This window comes from Gallus gallus, chromosome 1, assembly GCF_016699485.2.
Source record: "Gallus gallus isolate bGalGal1 chromosome 1, bGalGal1.mat.broiler.GRCg7b, whole genome shotgun sequence".
Lineage (NCBI taxonomy): Eukaryota > Metazoa > Chordata > Aves > Galliformes > Phasianidae > Gallus > Gallus gallus.
The window spans coordinates 91,559,330-91,580,294 of NC_052532.1; the positions used below are offsets into that span (position 1 = coordinate 91,559,330).

General features: G+C 40.2%; 1 protein-coding gene across 8 annotated transcripts in view; it reads right to left on the reverse strand.

Annotated features, from left to right (window-relative positions):
- GABRR3 (gamma-aminobutyric acid type A receptor rho3 subunit) overlaps window positions 1-13,972 on the reverse strand; it is a 35,995-nt gene extending 22,023 nt beyond the window's left edge. Inside the window, exons 1-6 of one of the 8 annotated variants that reach the window (XM_040664198.2) lie at window positions 13,218-13,972; window positions 9,611-9,742; window positions 9,157-9,261; window positions 8,347-8,474; window positions 7,969-8,098; window positions 675-787 (exon numbers count right to left, since the gene is read on the reverse strand). In XM_040664198.2, coding sequence (XP_040520132.1) covers window positions 675-787; window positions 7,969-8,096 — 241 coding nt within the window. In that variant the 5' untranslated portion in view covers window positions 8,097-8,098; window positions 8,347-8,474; window positions 9,157-9,261; window positions 9,611-9,742; window positions 13,218-13,972. Of the gene's footprint in view, window positions 1-674; window positions 788-7,968; window positions 8,475-9,156; window positions 9,262-9,461; window positions 9,523-9,610; window positions 9,743-11,471; window positions 12,546-13,217 lie in introns of those variants that run through there. The other 7 variants (XM_040664193.2, XM_040664191.2, XM_040664210.2 and 4 more) reach the window with 7 other exon arrangements.
- Between the last annotated feature and the right edge of the window lie 6,993 nt (window positions 13,973-20,965).

Sequence of the window (20,965 nt, forward strand, 5' to 3'; positions counted from 1 at the left end):
TTTTGGCTTCATAAACCAGAGCTGTTCAGTTTGATTCCATGAATCATGAATGCTGAGCTGATCAGGTAAAGCTTAATAATAGGGCAGCTTTCTCATTTTACCTCCCGTGAAAGAGAGTCATGGAGGGAGTCAAGGAGAGTCAAAATCCAAATCCCATTCAATACTCACATTATCCACATGCAATTTAGTTAAATGAAGGAATAATCATCATAGAGCCCAAAACCATAGAAACTGCATGGTAATAAACTGAAGGCCTGCTATTAAATGTTATTTAGAGGAACGATTTAGGAATTCACATTAGATTTCAATCTCTCAAAACAAATATGATGACTAACAAATTTGCTAATTGCTACTGGACTATGCAGTTTCCAGGGATACCTTAATCACTGTCAAAGAGTAGTATTCTAACAATATTACCCCTGTTATTTAGTTTTGAGAAGAAGACAATTTGAATGTTTTCTTCCATTGATAAGCTAAACAAAAAATAGGTGCTTTGCTTTCAAGTATTTTTTGGTTTCTTCTTTATTTTCTGAAGCTCACCAAAAGAAGTGAGCTGCAATTAAAGCTGTCGTGTCATTCAGTTTTAAGTGGCATTGCTTGACAGCATACAAGCAACTTACAGATTGAGAATGAACTATTAACAAGTGCAGCACTGGTACCTGCTACTTGCTTACCTCCAAATCCAGGTCTCAGTGCAAAGTCATGGTCCTCTATGCGAAGAAGCTGCTCAGATTTAAGTGGCCGGACTTTGGTGCTGTCAAGTTTCCTCATTTTAATATCTCGTTTGCTGCGTTTCAAACAAATAAAAAAGTAAGAAACTGTTCTTTTGGGTTTTTTTGTTTTGTTTTGTTTTTTTGCTGCCCAACAGAAGGCTCATTTAATGAAGCAGAGATTCAAGACCATGGACAGTTGAATCTGGACTGATAAGGGAAATTACTGCATTAATAAACCTGGGGAGATCCGTACCGTGAAAGGTGGGGAAATCAGACACGAGGGCACCCAGGTTCATGAGGAATACCTATTACAACATTTATTGCATACAAGAAGTTCCCTCAGAGACTGAACCTATCACTGTGCAAGAGATGATAGCCAACTGAAAAAAATGGCACTGTCCACATTACCACTTTCAACAAAGACTTGGAAATAACACCGTATATCCATGGTTTTAAACTACTTCATATTATCTATATTACAAAGACAATTATATTTTTATTATAAATGTTTTTTCTAATTGTTTTTTGTTTGTTTTTCCCCTTAAAAGTTCAAATAAGTCAATAATTTCCCTGAAGAACTCTGATAGTCCTGGATCCAGGAAGTTGCTTTTTGAGATCTTCTCAAACATCCATCTGTTGTGACCACATTACATGCTAACATGTAATTTCCTGCTTGTTTTTTCACTCATTATCTCATCCTCTGTTTGCTGTTCAGATACACAGTATTCATTTGCATCATAGAAGTACTGTCTTTGTGGTTTATGTCACGTTGCACATAACTGAGCCTCTGGCAACACAGATGAACCTGTTCAGATGCTCTCAGCAGGTTGCCATGAATTCTGCAATTCTTCCTAGGGACTGCTGCTACTCTCTTCCCTTCACAGAATGTACTGCACCACATTCCAGATTCCATGCAGAAGTTCACTACCTGCGAAAGGAATTGATGTGCTATGTATGCAATTTAAAATGACCAGTAGCTGCACATCGCAGTGCATCCTTTCTGTCCATTTTTCTTGTACACAGAAAGTATGTCACAAACGGCAGTGAGGTCCAATACATGCTCATATCCCAGAGTACTTGGGTTAAAACACAGATAAGGTCTGCAGCCAGTCTTGGAAGCTCAGGGACACAGCCTTCAGAAATAATTGGTTACATTATTTACTTTGGCTACAAGGAAAATGCTATGATGCTTTCCTTCACTTCCCACTCCTTCTTGCGTGACCTGCTCTAAGTGGCTGGCTCCAAGTAGTAACAGAACCAGCCAAACCTTAGCTGGAGCATTAAGCTTAGTTTGGGGCATTCCTTTCATGAAACATATGGGAAGATCTCAAGGAACTGTTGCCACTTAATTTGGAGGAAGAAGACTGAGGGAATGCAACACAGCTTTCAGAATGCATAATGAGCTTTTACAGGGCCCTTCTTCCATGTCCTCTCACAGGTAGGATGAGCAGTGGCAACAAGGGAGATCTGTGTTACCCCTGGTGAGAATAGATTGCCTGGGGAGGTTTTGTGCTATATATTAGGCAGAAATCTGTAGGAATGAATTAATTACAGCTGTGTTGCCACAGGCAAGGAAATCTCCCTAGAGATCATTTCTTTCATGCCTTTTGTGATTCACTGAGACTTTGCTGCCAGTGACTCTGTTACTTCAGACTGGATGGTTGAAATTTGTTCTATTTGCCCTGTAGTCAAACACTGAATAGGATGAGGTACAGAATACCTTAAGACAAGGTGTATCTGCAGCTATTTTGGCTTTTTTCTCCTCCCTCCACTCCCCAGCCCATTTTTTAATAATGAAAGCCAAGAAATTACTTCTAAAAGTGCTACATTACAGGGATGCTATGATGTCACTGGCTCCTAGGCTATTCAGAACCACTGGGCTTGACCAAGTTGATCTACCTGTGTGTTCTTGAACTGTGGTAGTGTTGCATGAACCAAAATATCAGGGCAATCATTCATCAGGTATATCAAAGAAAGACATTAGTTTTCTCATTATTAAAATTACATCGATGCTAAAATGAAACCTCACACATCAGAGAATTAAAGCTGCCATTCTGCCTGAGTGTGTCAGAGCATAATGGGCAGTAGATATGAACACCTGAAGTGCTCTATAATGGGCATGCAGGAAAATTCTGCTGCTTGGGAACTGATGTAAGAGGAAATGATTGTGTTCAGAATGCCACAGCACAGCTAATTCAGTTGGGAAGCACTAGGTTATTTGTCACTAGATGTACTGAGGAAGATACCTGTTTGAGGCTCTCATGATTTCACGGGAAGAACCAGGCTGAAGCTAAGGTATACCTATTACAGCTTCTTACTGGAAACAATTACGTGACTGAGGAAAAATTTCCCTAGTCATCTCAAAAGGGAAAACATAAGCACCCAAATCAGGAGATTATTCTTAATAAGCTACTGAAAATAGATGCTATAGGATTTTGATGCTTCTTCCATTTTCTTGCATGAGGAAAAATGAACAGAAATGCTGTGTAAATGGAAAGCACCTTTTATGTCCACTTTCTTGAATAGCACCTTCAAGCTTATGCTCTATATACAAATGGTGGAGTAACTATAAGTATTTATAGCTGCTCTCAGAAGTGGTTATTCAAGCTAGGAAAGATCCTGCAGGGGTCAGAATAATATTTCCGTTACAAATATGTAGCATCTTTTCTTCAGTACCTCCCTTTGGCAGAAAATATTTTTTAATTGTAAAGGGAAAAAAAACCCACTTACATGCAGTTGTACATATTCTTGACATTAATTTCCTGGATGCTGGTACCATTGCATGTGTAAAGGTATCGACATTCCTAAAAATCCCATAAAAAAAAGCCTAAAATATATATTTTTAAAAACATACGCTTCACTTTTTTCTCCTGTTTGCCTGCCTCTCCCACCCAAGGCTAAGTATTCTCCAGTAGATATTCCTTTAACATCAGCATCTGGACTCCAGATGTTGTTCCTTGGCTAAGAGTTAGAGTATTACATTCTCCTCACTCTAGCTTTAAAGTTGTTTAATGGCTCGAAGGGAATTGCATGCATGTATTTGTTTACTCCCAAGAAATCCTAGACCTGTATCTTGCTATTGATCAGTACCACAGCATTGTGAAATCAGCAGATATTTTTATGAGTGCTCCTTCCCATGGAGCCAATTCCATTAAGCAACAAAAGAGAAAGATTAACTAGTGTGGGTCTCAGAAGAGCTTCTCAAGGTCATTCAAGACCACAGTAGCGTGGCAGTTGCCAGTGGAACATTTTGTTCTCACAAAAGCACACTAAAGACATAGCTTATATTTCAGTCGCCTGTTTGTTACGAAGCTTTGGCTAGAGCACCATAATCTAGGAGTCTAAACGTAGCAGTTGATTTTCCATCCTTGTTGCGTGGCAGACATCAGGCTGCGTTGTTTGAGAGGAAAAGCTCACATGCACTTCAGGAAAGAACATCTCTCTTTACCTGTCTGGGGCAGTTGTAACAAATGGATATCTGATGGGTGGGTTGGTGCTGGCAAAGATCTGGGCAATGGAAAAAGTGGTCTTTTCAGCCTCAGCGAAGCACATGCTCAAGAAACAACTGCTTTTGGTTATAACAGCTCTACCTTTCACAGTTGTCTTTCAGGCAACATTTACATTATCTAAATGAAATTGTAGCCTATAATTAAATTCCAACTGAAGACATGAAAAGCATTTGAAGTGCTTTAGATCACATAGGGAAGACAGCCCTGCCAGCATTTATACAGAAAACTACTGGAAGCACTAGCTCTTCGTATGAAAAACTAGTGAGATAGTGTTTGGATGCTTCACTACCCAGTTTTGTTTCATGATCCTGTGGCTCAATGCCTTGTCACCTTACAGAGCTTTCAAAGATCAGCTTGTCACTATCTAGGAAACCAGAGCAACTAATTCAGAATTCTTCAACAACAAATGAATATGTGGCAGGCTTTTAAGAACAAACCTATCTGCTCCTAACCTTGATTAAATAACAGGAAGTGAAAGGTCAAAGGTCTGCTCAAGGAAATGATATAACATCCGGCTGAAGCATTTAACCACATACTGCCAACAGTGTAGTTCCATAACCAGTGGCTTTTGGGGAGTGATGTAGTTAGCAACCTAACTGGTTGCCTTTAAGTTACCAGGTTATTGAAACTTTTCTGTGGTTCAAGCAGAAACCAAACAAGTTCATAGAAAAGAAATCCACAGAAGGTCATTAAGTCTGCAAAAACTACACCAGACACAGTAAGTTTCTGAGGGAAATACAGTGACTGGAGGCCCAGTAGCTATAAGGAGAAAATATTTTCTGTGTTTACCCTGTACTTATTCTTCCCAATTGCTGCTTAAAGCCATTGTGAGAAACAGGTTACAATAGCACATGGACATTAGGCCAGATCCTACATGGCTCTTCTTCTGTTTTAATGCTCCATGCTACTTATAAGAAAGCAAAAGCCCTTGCAGCAGACTGGAGGAAGTTATAAACACCTTTCCAGCATCATTCTCATCTTGATAGACTTTGAAAAATCGGAAACTCACATCTCAGGAATAATAGCCAGGAGAAGTGTTGCTTTCTATTACACTAATTTAGTACTCAAGATACCATACTTCCTTAGTGGATAGAAAGTTATCTCATCACATTCAAAATGAAATTAGGTAAGTTTATGACAAGAGTACTCAGAAGGACTCTTTTGTGAAAAGAATACCACGAAGAGCCCTAGATTTAATGGTCAGAAAGTTCTTTACAGTGATATGTTCCTGAGGTACTCCAGCTACTACCAACCAAAAGGTAGAATTACAGAGCTTATTCCCAAGAGAGTTTGTGGAATTACATAGCAATGTAATCTCAGAAACTTTTAACACATTTGTCACATTTTGAAACTCAGGTAAATGTAGGCATAAAAATTGTACAGCACTCTCTCTCTCTCTCTCTCTCTCTCTCCTCCCCCCCTTCTCCTCTCTGCATTTCCAAGTGTTCAGTGACATCAGCAATATGTATGGTCAAAAAGCCTAATATTTGGACAGTCAAATGTTTTGTTCTTTGCTTTAGGAAATGGACCATGAAAATAATCTCTTTCTCATGTACTTTTGGTTAATGCTTTAAAATCTTCTTTACAAGAGAATGCAGACAAATAGCTTTGGAGGGAGAATTGGGTTACTCTATTAAACCAGTGGAACTTGTAGGTTAAGTAACATTTTCACATGGGATTCTTTCTAAAAGGCCACCCATTTAACCAAGGCCATCTGTCAGCTGTGTCCCTAATAACTCTGGTGCTGGCTGAAAGGTTTTTCCCCAGAAAGAAAAAGAAGCCGGTGGAAAGTCAGACCGTTGCAACATACTGGAAGATAATGCTGACTTTAGAATCAGAGAAAGAATCAAACAAAAAGAAATTAAATGTGTTTGGATCCATTCCACAGAAAAGCTGATTTGCAGCTGTTAAGCTTTGGTATCTTCTATGGCTCAGATCCTGCAGTCTTCTTCCCAATTCCAAATTTTAAATCACAAGGGCCTAGCAAATGGTATAGAAGGCCAAACCTTTGCCTCACATAAAGAAAACTGATACCCCAGTCAGCATTATCTGAGAATGTGGTGCTGGCATTCCTCCTTGCTTCTGTTAACATCCTTTTTCTGATTGTCTCACAGGACTGTCCTGTGAATCCATTTGTAGGTACTAGCATAGGCCTGTGAAGATGGAGGGATTTGTTCCCGTTCTTGACCTGTTGTCCTGTGGCAAGAGGTCAGCAACGTCCAGCAGGATGTCACATTTGCAGTATCCTCCCATCAGGCTTCTCTCCTGCTTTTTAAATTAGTATGCCAGAGATGAAGCGGCTCCTCTCAGCTACTGCACAACAGGGTACATGAAAATAACAGTAGCATATGTTTCCCTTTTATCACTGACAAAAAATGTATCAGTAAGCTTAAAACAGACCTTTACCCCTACAGCGACAATAAGATATTTTATTCCGTTTCAATTTGATTCTTAACTGCTTCCTGAGACTAATAAAGTCCCAGATTAGACTTTATTTTGATATTAGGTTTATTTTGTTTTATTGCAGCAAATAACTGCACACTCACCTTCAGTCCAAAACTATTAGCGTTTGAAATAGTCTGCAAGTAGGCGTTCTGTTCCTGAGCACTTGGCTTAGACCAAGCTTGAACCAATGACCTTGAGAAAATCCAGAAATACCAAGCTATATAGCATCTGCAGGCACTTCCATTGTGTCACTGGGATATGCTCTCTTGCCCTGTATTGCTTAACCATGATTTTAACAAGATTGGTAAGGACTCGGAGGTATATCACTGCTGGATTATCACATACAGAGAGATACAGAATGTAAACAGCTGTATGCCTGTTACAAAGCATGTAATTTTAAAAATAGCTTACCCACACTGGATGAGTCCAATTATGTTACTTTTCCTCAATAGGTGATTATTATGAACAAACTACCAGTTCCCCTGACTATTTTAATAGGAGGTCAAGGACATGAAAAAGTGCAACAATTGCATCGTTTCTCCTTCCTTACATAGGGCTATTTATTACAATGCCTCCAACATCTCTACAAAGACAGACTTTGCTTCAATTATCATTGGCAGTCAGTCGTCTGTTTACGTGCTATGAGCAGCCCCACATCTAAAATATGAAGTAGTGGTTCTGGGAAAAAGCACAAACACTTTGCACAGAAGCTTAAATTTAGAAAGCTTTGTATCACTATTTCTTTCAAACCACCTACTTGATTAGAAAGACTAAGAATGGATACAATCTCCTTTCCAACACCTAAAAGCATAGGCATATTCCAGAAAAGGAGCACACTGTGGCATCAATAAACATAAAGTACAGTTCACGTCATTTACTACTATATGAATATCTTCAGTATCTTGATAGTGTAGTTACTCTGCTGTTTAGTTAATGGAAGTCATTTTATAACGTGGGCATCGACCTTTGGAAGGCATTTCTACTTCTTGTAATGGGAGTGAGAGAGCTAAAATACTCAATTAGTATTCTGATATCACACAATTTCAAAGAGCAGTGTGTGGGCATGTGCACAATCATATGAAATATTCAGGAAATCATGGTATGAAATGTCTAGTTATGAAAAGCCTCTGATAATCAACAGTTTAACATTTCTCTTTTGGGAATACCCTATCCATGCACTATGTATAGTATAAATTCAGAAACTGGCAAAACAGGGCAATAAACAAACATGATGCATTGAAAGACTGCTGACAGCATAAAGTTTATCAGATGAACACAGACAGAGAGAACATGTTGCTTACCTGTTATGCTTTCTTAAGAATGAGAATTGTTGCCGATGGTGAAGATGGTGATGTTGACTTTGAGAGCTGTGTAGCACTGCTGTCGGCCACAGGCAGGTGAAGAACAGAAGCTTAATGACCAGGACCATCTCTTCCAAAGATAAATGCACCTGATCAGCCAATCCACCTTGCTGACTTTTTATTTTTAGTGTTTTTACTGTTTAGAAACAGCATATCATACAAAGGATGCATGTGAAGCAAGGCATTACTGAAGAAAGAAAACAGTGGCATCCCAGTTCTGATGTCCTCTCTGAGTTCCCCTCATATTTTGGCAAAACATAAAAATTCCTTAAGCTCTACATCCCTGCAGCATCTGCTGTCAAATCAGAAGCACCTTACTTTTAGAAATGTAGTAAATACAGCACTTTGTTTTGCCGGGCTACAGTCTGATCCATTGCTTCCACTCTTTCAGCACAGGCGCATATTTGAATTCTCCATCACCCGCTCAGTAACCTCTTCAACATCGCCTGTGCAGGCAAAGTGATGTCAAACATTTAATCCCCCTTAAATCCCACACAAAACCATACAAAAATCTGCTTTAATGACAAAGGTCTCTAAATTAATCTTTCTTTCTATATATGTGTGTATCTGCTCAAAATAATTTTCTGTAAAGATCAAGCTCGTTCATTAACTGGCTACATTGCACTGTCTTTCCAACCATTAACATCATTTCTGATTCTGTGATCTGTAGTATAAAGCAATTTGTCTGTAAGTAAAGAATGGTTAATGTCATGAAAAAAGTCCAACTTACATGTGAAGTCTCATTTCAATACTCCTGATTAACATTGGGAAATACTAACAATCTTTTTTTCCCCTAAGCTCTGCAGCTATCTATTTAATTTATCCTAAATGTATAAAGTGCGTGCACGCTTAAGTATCCCTCCACCACCCCTAATGTTATCTTCATTTCATTTAGCCTGCTCTGCCTGCTCAGTGGCAAATTGAATTGCAAAACATTTTATTAATAAAATGCTGCTTAGGCATTAATTTCAGAGTGCCTGTTTCTCCAATTCAAGGCGATAAGATCTCCTGTGGACTTAGAATTGGGCAATAGCCAACACACCTTCTTAGCTGACACAGTCAGCATATCCTTTTAAGAGTAAGTTCAGTATTTACCAAAACTGTCAGCATATGTTTATTGTTCTTTACCTAGTAAGTGAGAGAGAAGAGACTGAAAATTAGGGAGGTGGAAATCCTTAACCCCCATCTAAAAGAAGTAGAAGTAATTCAGGTCTCCTCACAGCAGGCTTCTTCCTGAGTCAGACAAACAAACAGGGAAATAAAAAACCCACCCACTACTTTATCTGCTAAGACTGTTAACATCAAAGCATAACAGGATAATCATTTTGTGATGTAGGCATCTGCCTACTTAGAAGTTCCCTGAGATTCTCAACTAAAGCTATTTGGCCCAAGAAAAAACTATCAGATGCAAATTATTTCCAGGAGGAGATTACCAAAGAACAGCTAATTCCTGCTGATTTTTCCATTTGGAGTTGAAGAGCTATCTTCCTGTGACTCGAAAGAAAAAGAAAGAAAATATTCCTTCCCAATCAGTACAAAAATTTAACAGTGTTAGATTAGGTTAAAGGCTTCCAACACTTACCCGTCTCACTCCACACTGTTCATGTTTCAGTCCTTTCTTGCTCAGCAATCCCAGAGAAAATTATTTGTAGCCTGACTTGGGTTAGCCAGATAGTGTTTCCAACAGCTCTTAGTGTATCTCTAGGGTGAGTTTCTGGAGAAGGTAAACATATGCCAAAATATATAAGACCTTTAACAGGCTCTATTCATTTGTACTGTTGTCTAGGGGGAAAAGGAAAATTCAATAATAACTCTCAAGAGAATTCAATGCAGGTAGAGAAAATACTTGGAAACAATACTTGTTTCCAAGCCTATCTGGTTAAGCTGTGTAGTCTCATCCAGCCTACATACATCTAAGTATCAGTGTATCTGATTAAATCACATAAAAGAAAACATCTGAGAGCCTTTGAGTCCTCAGCTTTCCCTGCCCAATCACAGGCATTACAGTAGCAGCTACAGTAGTAAACCCCATAAAAAAAACTAACTGCACTGCAAGTTGCGTGGCAAAAGTGTTATGGCACCTTGAGCTATCTGCACGCTCTTCAGTATTAACTCTTTGCCGACCATTTACCTCAACTAGAAAGAGCTAACAATATGTATATGCTGTCTTCCCTGAAAGTAATAATCATCCACATTGCTTCCAGGGACTCTGGGGAAAGTCATATTGTAGAGTTTAACATCACCTTTATCTGAAACTGGTAGCTATTGTCCTCACTAAGCACGATGGGGGAAGGAGACAGAAAGTTCCATCTTCCTTGGAGGATTTCCAAAACAGATATATTTCCAGAAATTAATTCTGTCTAGCCCCCACACGTCAAGTCCTCAGGAAAGGCTTCTGCAAAGTGAAAGGGTGAATGCTTCCTTCCATTAATGGATGTGTAATAACAGTAAGAGCAACTAGGTGTCACCCACAGCAATAGGATTTTTTCATACTAGAGTTGTTTTCATTTCCTCTGGGCAAGAGAGCATTACACAGAGCAGGTCATGTCATTATAAATTACCATTAAGAAAACAAGTTAATCTCTTATGCATTTATCAGTAATCAACTCCAAAAGGATCCTACTTTGCAGCAGAATAAGGGACAATAGACTTTGCCTGTTTTGGACAAGTTCTTAATAGATCCTTGTGTTTAAATACAGTTAGAACATTGTCTCCTTGTTACTATTGCAATATTTCTTTAAAATTATCCCTTCTCTATAGCACGTGAAATGCTTGCAATGTTTATCTTTTGAGGACAAATCCACTGCATGGTAACAGTGCTCAAATTCATTGGAACAGCTTCCAAACAACAAAGTGAAGGAAATGAAGGTAAGTACATATTGAAAAATGACATGCCTCCTTTTAATAAGCAAAATTATATGCAGTTCCAGGTAATTTCAGTCTGGAACTAGAGACCACTCTCCTCTGGAGAGCACAAAGCAGAGCAAATTGACAACAGCTATTACCAAAACATGAGCAGAAGAAACACTGGGGAGGTAGAGACATTTCAGGGGCCTGCATTTTCAAGGAAATCCGAGCACATCTGAAGTCCATTCTAAGCAATAGGAACAGAAACAACGTAGCATGTCAGCACTAAAATCCTGCAAATTAGCTGCACAAGATGTAGAAGAAATACAGTATAGAACCTGGAATGCATTTTTGATTCCCCTAATAAGAGAACAAAATACAAGGACAATGTATTCTTCGGAATTTCCTGAAAGTTGTGGGTTTCTAATACACATTGTAAAAAGCAGAAGGGACAGACGATATCACAAACAACCAGCAAAACATATAAAGCAGATTAACTAGAGCTGTCAGTGTGAGAGTATGAATGCAATACTGCAGTACAAGAATAGGCAGTGTTCTGCTTTTCTATGGTAACAGGCCCAGTGCATAGTGCTTACCATTCATACTGTGGTCCCCTGCAGATATACAAGAGTCAGAATTAAGGACACTGCTTAAATCAATACAGATGATACACCAACTTGTAAGAATAAGGTGCCCATTCTCAATTCCTAACAAGATGAAGTGAGAGAACAGTAGAGCCTGAGTATTACGAATCCATCTTACAGAGCTCAGAATGGATGAAGCACTTCACTTAATGTTTGCAGTGATACACAGCTCTTATGATCCTGTTCTTTATGAAGTATTTTGGTAGGGTGGCAACTGCACATTCATGACTATCCTAAGTAGTTTGAGGTAACAAACTGCATACTTAAAGACTGCAAAGGACCAAAACAGGAAAAAAACAAACAACAAGAAATCCACAAATGCAGCAAAAACCACATCCCATCTCAAAACTGGTACAAGATTTTTGCACAGTTAAACTCCATGGTTTTACAACTAGCTTAAACAGAACTACCAGATACTGGTCAAACACTTCCCCTCCCTCCATCCTTGCAGTGCACCACAACTTGCTGGCTTGCTTTCCTTTTTTATATAAAATTTTAGCATCACAAGTTCAAATTTCTTGTGAAATTATGGCTCTAAATGTACTGTTTCATATGTTTCAGTATTCCACTGTCTATGAAATTCTCGTATCATCACACAGAGTATTCCTGGCATCAGGCACAGCCTAAGGTGAAGTAAAACCACCTGTAAATGCACAGTCACCAGAGACGGTAATACACACACATATGTCACCTAGATCCGGATTGAGCCCAGGGGTCTGGTCTTGGTTCTGACACCCTGCGAAGCCTGGCTCATCTCAAAGCTATTTTAGAGTGTTAAACATACAGTCTTAAGCATGTTTATGCAAGAACTTTCTGTTCTGACCACTTGTCTAGCCACAGACCTGGAGGCGCTACTCCAGCTCCCCAAATGCTTGCATTAATAGCAGAACTAAACCTCAAATCTGCAAGTTAAACTCTAGAATTGCAATTGGAAATGACATTAACTCAGAAACTACTGAGAGAAATACAAAATATTTGGCTTCCAGTTGGTTTCATTGGCATCTGAGTGGCCAACGCATCTTAAAATAAGTACTCTGAGAAACATACAAAGCTAGTGTATGTGCAAAAAATCCTGGTGAAAGATAAAATCCTGTAAATCAAGTGTAGCTTCAGCACTCTGCTTTTTCTTCTCATGAGTGAACATTCAGCTGCCATGGCTCATCAAGAGAAAGTGCAGTTCATTAAAAAGTAAAGGACAGCTAAACAATTGCCTAAATTTCTCTGACTCTTGGCACTCTAATTTTTCAGTTTATAAATAGAGAGTTCTTTCCCTTTCGCCATTCTGCCGCCCAACAGACCAATCAATTAATTAATTTAGTCCCTAAATCCCTTTCCTTAGCTTTTATAGCAGCAATTCTGAAAGTAAAATTATCAGTTTTATTGCCTCTTGTTAAGGAACAATATGTGTCTTGAAGGAGAAAAAACAAGCAGCCACACTCACCCTGGATATATACTTAAAAACTCACTGGTTTAATGGCAGAAAACAAGGCATTAATGCAACTGTTCTGCCTTTGCACAACTGCATGTTAATCACAGGTGCTGGATACAGCTGCTGTTCTCCCGCATTCATGTCACCTCCTCCCAGCAAGACTTTTGAGAGTTTGCTTCATGTCTGTAGACCACATCTCTTTAAAATTCTCAGCATCTTTTATAAATAAAGGAAGATCAAGAGGGGACCCATAAAGCCAAGTAACTCACAGAAAATAGGAATAAGCTAGTTTGCCATCGGTTCAGCCAGAATATGGTGCTTCGATACAAAATGCAGTATCTACTGTCTACGACTTTTTTCCTTCTTTCTTCCATGGCAGTCTGGCAAATACCAACATGTCTCAGTCGTGCTCCATAGTTAGATCCTAATTGCCATCTGAAGCTCATTTGGCTCATTTCCCTCCACAGACTGCAACAATACAAGTCAGCAACTGCTTTTGCCCTCTTCTTGCTGCCAGCCCAAAGTTCACTAAGCACTTCTACAGACGGATATCAGAACACGCTTGGTTTGCTGTCCAGGAGTTAACTCATCTCAGATAGGAACCAATTTATAAAATACATTGCATCTCTGATAAATTCCTCTTGCTGTCACCTGTGAACATGAGGACAGAAAAAAAACCTGTTGAACAGTGGAAAATATCTGCCTCTCAGCTTCAGCACTGCAAACTTTTCTGATTTTTGCAGTCAAAACAGAGACAGATTTGTTTATCGATTAAAGTCTCATCACCGTTGGACACAAAAGAGCTTCGGAAGCCATCAGGCACAACTCACTGGCTGTTTTCCAGCCTTTCCTTTCCCGTTGATAACTCCCAGAGAAACACATGCTCAGATGACAAAGCAAATGCTCATTTCCAAACGGGCGGCCAAATTTAACTCGCCAAATCTAGGTTTTTCTAAGGTTTGGCTCGATGGAAGCGCCCTCGGGCTGCCAGCGCCATGACACGCGCAGCACCGAGATGGCGGCTGCGTGGGAACGGCTGCTTCCAACGGCCACGAGGTGGCAGCGCCGCCCGCCCTCACCCGCTCACTCCCTCTCCAACGGCCATCACCGCCCCGCCCGCTCGCAGGTGTGGTGCGGCGGCCCCCGGGGCTTCTTCCCGCCTTTCCCCTCAGCCCGCCTGGGGCAGTGGGACTGCGAGAGAGGCTTCGCGGGTGTGGGCCAGGGAGCCCCTTCCATACGGCTGGCCGTGCTTCCACAGCCATCCGCCAGTGCAACGGGAGGAAGACGTTAAAAATGAGAGGGGTAGGGGTGAGAATAGAAAGCCAGTGTGGCTTTCAGCAGTCCTGAGGAAGAAGGTCCTCATCCAGGGGACAGTGTGAAGCAAAGCCTAGCAGGCAGATGGAGCTGGGAATTTGCAGGATGTATAAACTTTGCTAGACTGTACTGCACTGCACTCTACAAACAAAGGTAAGAATTGAAATAAAGGTAGCAGCTTTGTAAAGTATGACAACAAATGAAAGCTCTGTAATGAGCAGGTGGGCTTTAGTCAGAGTGGTGGGAAGTAAGAACACCAGGAAAAGGTGAAGAAATTACAGAATCAGAACTGTGGGGACCTCTGGAGATTACTGAGACCAATCCCCTGCTGAAGCAGTTCCCTACAGCAGCTCACAGGAAAGCACCAGGTGGGTCTTGAATACCTCCAGAGAAGGAGACTCCACCACCTCTCTGGGCAGCCTATACCAGGGCTCTGCCAGTCTCACAGTGAAGAAGTTCTTCCTCGTGTTTGTATGGAGCTTCCTGTGCTCTGGTCTGTGCCCATTGTCCCTTGTTTTGTTGCGGCATGCCACTGAAGAGATCCTGGTCCCATCCACTCGACTGCCACCCTTTAGATATTAATAAACAGTGATGAGATCCTCTCTCAGCCTCTTGAGACTGAAGAGTCCCAGGTCTCTCAGCCTTTCCTCATACAGGAGATTCTCTAGGCAGACATTTCCATGAACAAAACCCAGGAAACAAGATTCACTTTGTATCAGTAACATACTACATAATTACCTCATGTAGATTAAGAATGCTTTAGGTAGTGATAAAATACAGAAGGAGCCTGCTCAGAAGTGATACTCTCCTTCCAGAAATCCCTGTCTGCAAAGACTGTGCAGAGCAGAGGCATCCACCACAGCCTGCTGCAGGGAGCTTCACAGCAGAGCTGCCCAGTGCGAGGATAAACATCTCTTCGTACCTGCCTTGAACCTGCCACTGACCCCACTTTTTACTGTCATTCTTTGGTGCTTTCTCTGCATTGTTTTTTTTTGTTTGGTTTTTTTGTTTTGTTTTGTTTTGTTTTGTTTTGTTTTCATTTCCTTGTGATTGCTCATGCTGGAGATCTCCTTGTAATTTGCATGGCATGTAGGGGGATATAGGCTCCAGTACAGAAACTGGTTTGAGCTATTGGGCCCTATTGTATAACTCAACACAGATAGTGTCCTCTACTATCATATAGCCCCTGCCAGGTGACATCAGGTGGCAAGCCATCTGTGCTGCTGTGACCTGATGCAGGTGGCATGACTAACACATTTTAAGAAGGGGAATAGGCTCCTTACATCTCACATTCTTTTCTCAATTTTAATCTGATTCCTTTAGCAAAAGGCATTTTTACAGCCTCAGCAAATAGCCTACTTTTGTCACCAATTTTACCAGGAGTGTCAAAATAAATTGTGGAAATAAACACCACAGGTTAGCTGATGTGGAAATAACTTGGAGAACAATGTCATAGGCATTTTGTTCCCAGACTTCAAAAGTTGTCAAGCACAAAAATTCTGGATGACTTGAAGACAGTTGTTTTAAATAGCAGATGTGAGCTACTGTTTACTTGCCTTCTATTTTCTTAGTTTTGATTGAGTGGTCACATTTAAGAGCCTTTCCAGTAAGAAGAAACATAGTTTTGTTTTACAGGGAACGTGGTTCTGCCAAGTATTACATTACAGTGTGTTCTACATCCACGTTCAGGAAAATGCCATAGAGAGGAAAGTGATAAATTTGTTAGATATAGCTGTGGGAGTCAGTCTGTGGTGCGCAGACGTGGAGAATAGAAAGAGAAGAACAGATTATGCTTGGGAAATGCAGAGATAGTTCAACACCCTGTGATGGCAGGAGTACAGTTAATATTGTGTGGATGGGGTAATGTACGTGCCAACTCGTACGTGAGAGATTTCCAGAAGTGTAAGATAACCAAGACTCAACTCTGAGTCTGTGTCAAGGATTAGGTTAATTTTGAGTGGCAGTGGATTTATGCCTCTTTCTGAATAAACACTGAGTTTATTAAAACCTGTAGCAACGCACTGGGTTTCTCAGGCTCAGGAACAAAGCGTGCAGGACTTGCAGAATTCTCTCCAGTATTTCTGAAGTGTTTTTTTTTTTTCTTTTTTCCTTTCTGTAACAAAGGAGCTTCACTCCTCACATGGAGTGCAACGTGCAGCTGCTATCAATGCACGTAACTGTGTAACTCTCTCCCAAAGAACATGACCCTCCCAAAGCAGGAGGCATCACTCAGTCACAGCGCAGGAACTATGAACACACCCAGGCTTCCAGTGTTGTACCCTCCATTAACACACTGCAGCTCCCAGCCCCACAGACTTTTCCCAAAAACACCTGTGTGATCTGATGAGTTACTGAGTATATGGATTTCTCCCACCAATGGTGATACTGAGGGATTGTCTTCATTACTAATTTTTTTTAAATCACTCCAAAAATCAACGTGGCAGCATCTGTTGTTGTATCACGAGTCTCTTCCCACTGCAAGAGAGGACTGAATGAGAGGCAAAGGGCTTAGGGCTGTGAAATTATATTCTGTGGAACGTTAAGGAAAAATAAATTAATTCTGATTGTTTTACTGAAAATCTATTTCTCTCCTTTCTGCTTTTCACAAGGCTTCTTTTACCTCTTCCTTTTTTTCAGGCTGCATATCGAGGAGCTCAGCAATAGCAAAAAAAAAAAAAAAAAAAAAAATGTGTAGAAGAGTAGAAGATAGAGTCCAGCATATTGTGATTCAGTGCAACAGAGAGACAATTACTAAATCCTCTGCTTTCTGCTGCCTGCAGCATTTTCAGCGTTTTGTAAGTAAAGCTATTTGAAAAGCTATTTTCTGTACTACAGCATTAAGGGAACAAAAATACTTCGTATTTTTCATTGTATTTATAGTTGAAAACGTTGAATAACCACTGTTTGCTGTGTAGTTTCCATCCCTTCCATGTCAACACCCTGATCATGCAAGATCTTAATTCCAACCTGTATGAAACCCATGTAAAAATATAGATTAATATCAATGTAACTGCTCCTGCAGGAGCAAGGTAGACAGATCTATCACTACTGCTGAATTCTTTTCCTCGTTAAACAGTAGATAAGCAATGCTCTGATACCACACCATATCTACAGGAGGAAAATGGAGGATTTAGAAAGACTGTACCCAGTCATTCAGAATCAGACTGAAAATGCAGCTATACAAACTGATGTAAAAAGCAATCATGAAGCTTAACACCCAGTGGCAACAATTCACATTCCTGTTTACACTTGGAAAATCCTCCGTGCCTTAAGTTTTCTCATAGGGATGCATATTTCCATGTGTTTTTATAAAACTTTCATCTTTTCTTGTTCAGAACACAGCTAGTCAATTGGAGGCTGTAAGTCTCAGCAAATATACTAATACACACTCCCAAATATATTAAAAAATTACATAAGAATGTTATTATTTGCATTGTGGTCACTGAAAATAATGTGTTTTTGTTACACTGGAAGATCCTTCTAAAATCTTGCACAAAACAAAGGGGTGAATCCCACCTGAATATAGCCAAGAATTAGAATTCAAATGGGAAGTATAGGTCAGGATGTAGCAACAGTCACAGTGAAGTAAAAGCTCATGAATCATCTGCCTGCTGGTCATTGAGTGTCAAAACATTACATAAATATATACACATACATATTTTAACTGAAGTTAGAGTAATTATTCATGTAAAAATCCCAGAGGAAAAACAAGGAATCATCAAAAATCCATTTTACCATTTTTTAGAGGGGAAAAGACTTTAAAATACTTGAAAAGCATCGAAGGTTTTGACCACCAGCTTCCTTTTCACCATGAATGTAAGATTCCACTTTCCATTTTAAAAAGCTCAGTTGACAGAACAGCACACGATAAGATAAAGACAAATGCAAACAGCTCATCTAAACAGCTGCCTGCATGTATGCCCAGTATGATTAACCATGGCAAGCCTAACGCAGCAGCTCTTAACATTCATTGGATTAGAAGACAGCAAGTGATTTTCCTCAAGTCCTCATAACCCCTTGAATATATTTTTTTTCTTAATGAAAATAACTTTCTTAATAAAGGACAATTTCTGAAGAAAGTCAAGGAGCAGCAGATAAAGATTCTAAGGATGAATGCAAAAAAAAAAAAAAAAAAAAAAAAAAAGATGGTCTCAGTTCAAAAACACATGTAGTATAAGGCAGAATCTTTAAATCACAGCACAGCTTTTCACCATGATTTGCAGCCGCAGGAAATTAAAGAGATAAAATTGAAGCAGACAGGCAGGGCTAAGCATAGTGCTGCCTGCAGCACGTTATTTCCTCTATGTCATTGTGTATGGGCCTATGAAACTTGCAGTCCACTCATCTGCAGATCTTCTGGCAGCTTACAGACTGACAGCCTGAAGGTACTTTGGTACTACAGATTCTGAAACACAGAGCTTCGTGAGCTGTCAGCAAAGGTGGTTACCAGGAGCAACCTGACAGCTCCGGTAGAGACATCTGCACAGGTAAAGAAGTAGAAATTAGCTGCCATCAAGCTCCTTACCACTGTGACTGGGCTGTCACCATGTCCTTGCTGCTGAAACTCCCAGGCTAGCATCTCATGGACAAAAGACCATGCAGAAATTGTTGGCCAGTCATTAGAATGGTTTGAGAAGGGGAAACTAATTTCCCTGATCTTGTTTCCTGTCTTAAACAAGCTCACAGTTAAAGTCAACACATATTGTGGCTATTTATTTGCCTCCATCCAGTAGCTAGACAGAAATTAAATTTCTACTTCTATCTCATTAAAGAGTGTTAAAGAGTTACAGGAAGACGCTCTTATATTTATTCAAATACAGAAAAGGCTGTCTTTCTCAAAAAGGAGAAGACTTTGCTGGAGTCTGAATTGGATTGAAGCAGCAACTGTTCTCAGAAGTATTTGGAAAGGAGTTTCACCATGAAAAGATTTGTTAAAATAAGTATCCATCAAAACATGAGCAGTTTTCCTTACGTTATTTAGCTCAAATGAAGTGGCACAGTTCTTCCACCTGGGAAGTATAGTCAGGAACAACATCTCCCAAAAGCCCAACTTCCTCTGATGTTTCCCTTGATGGAGGATTCAGTGTTTCATTTAGAGATTTTTCCTGAGTCTTGCCTGAAGCCAAGACACTATTCCTCCACCAACTCTGTGGGTTTTCTTGCAGTTAAGAATATGGCGTACCTAGTGAGATTTCAGAAGTCTGGTTCAAAACTCACTGGAGCTTTTCAGATCCCAGGGTCACAAAAGCACTCCAAAACAGCACTTAAATTTCCCAAACAAGGCCTTGAGGTGAAATGTTTTTTAAGGAAGTGGAAGGTAGGGGAAAACATAGCGATGTTTATACTTTCTCTGTAGGAATCACACCGATTACAAGTTAATTAGAAAATCCATTTTCGTTTTTTGTTTAATTTGGAATGGAACGGAATAGAAGAGATGGAGGTCAGGTGGAAGGGACCTACAAAGATAAGTTCAACTACTTGACCGCTTCAGGGCTAACCAAAAGTTGAAGCGTGTTATTAAGGGTATTATGGAAATGCCTCTTGAATGCTGACAGGCATGAGGCGTCAAGCATCTCACTAGGAAGCCTGTTCCAGTATTTGACCGCTTGTACAACAAAGAAATCTTTCATAATTTCCGGCCTGAACCTCACTGGCACTGCTTTGTTCTGTAATTGGTACCAGGAAAAAGAGACCAGCAGCTTCCTCTTCACTTTGACTCCTCAGGAAGCCGTAGAGAGGAATGAAGTCACCTCTGATCCTCCTTTCTCCAGTCTAAAGGAGCTCAAGTGTCCTCAGCCTCTCTTCACAGGATATGCCTTCCAGCCCTTTTACCAGCTCTGTAGCCCTCCTATTCACACTGTCAAGGACTTTAACATCTTTTTTATATTGTAGAGCCCAAAACAATACCCAGTACTCAAGTCAGTGTTGCATCAACACTAAATATAGCAATGGAATCTCATCTTTTGACTAGCTGGTTATACATTGTTTAATGCACCCTGAATTACAGTTTGTAGCTTGGCTTCCAGGGCATACTGCTGGCTCATGCTGAGCCTACTGTCAATCAGCACCCCCACATCCCTTTCTGTTGGGCTGCTCTCCCACCACTCATCTCCCAGTCTGTGCTTGCGTCTGGTATTTTCCATTCCAGGTGCAGAACCTGGCATTTTCCTTCAGTGAACTTCACACCATCTATGATCATCTCGGACTCCAGTCTATCTGGGTCCCTCTCATACCTCCAGAGTATCAACAGCACCTCCCATCAGCAAACTTGCTAAGGATGTACTCCACTCCTTCATCCAGATCATCGATAAAAATATGAAGACTGGCCTGCAAGTGGCTCATCATATTATAGAAGGACATCAAATTATTAAGGCAGGACTTTCCCTTCATAAACCCCTGTTGACTTTGCCAGATCATTGTTTTGTCCTTCACATTCCATTATCACTCAGAGAATAATCTCCATAACTTTTATTTCCCTCTGTTTGTGCTGCTGTATCTTTTCATTAGCTTTTCATATATAAATATTACATTTTTTGGTAAGCCCAGCTGATCTTACCTAGTGTTCTTGTAGATATGAGTTCTTCTCTTATCGGTGTTGAAACTCATCACTTCACATGCTATTTAGAATTGAAAAAGTAGAGGGTTTTTTTTATGTTTCCAGAGAGGAGCATTGTACAGTACAGAAGCTCCGTAATTCTGTGGT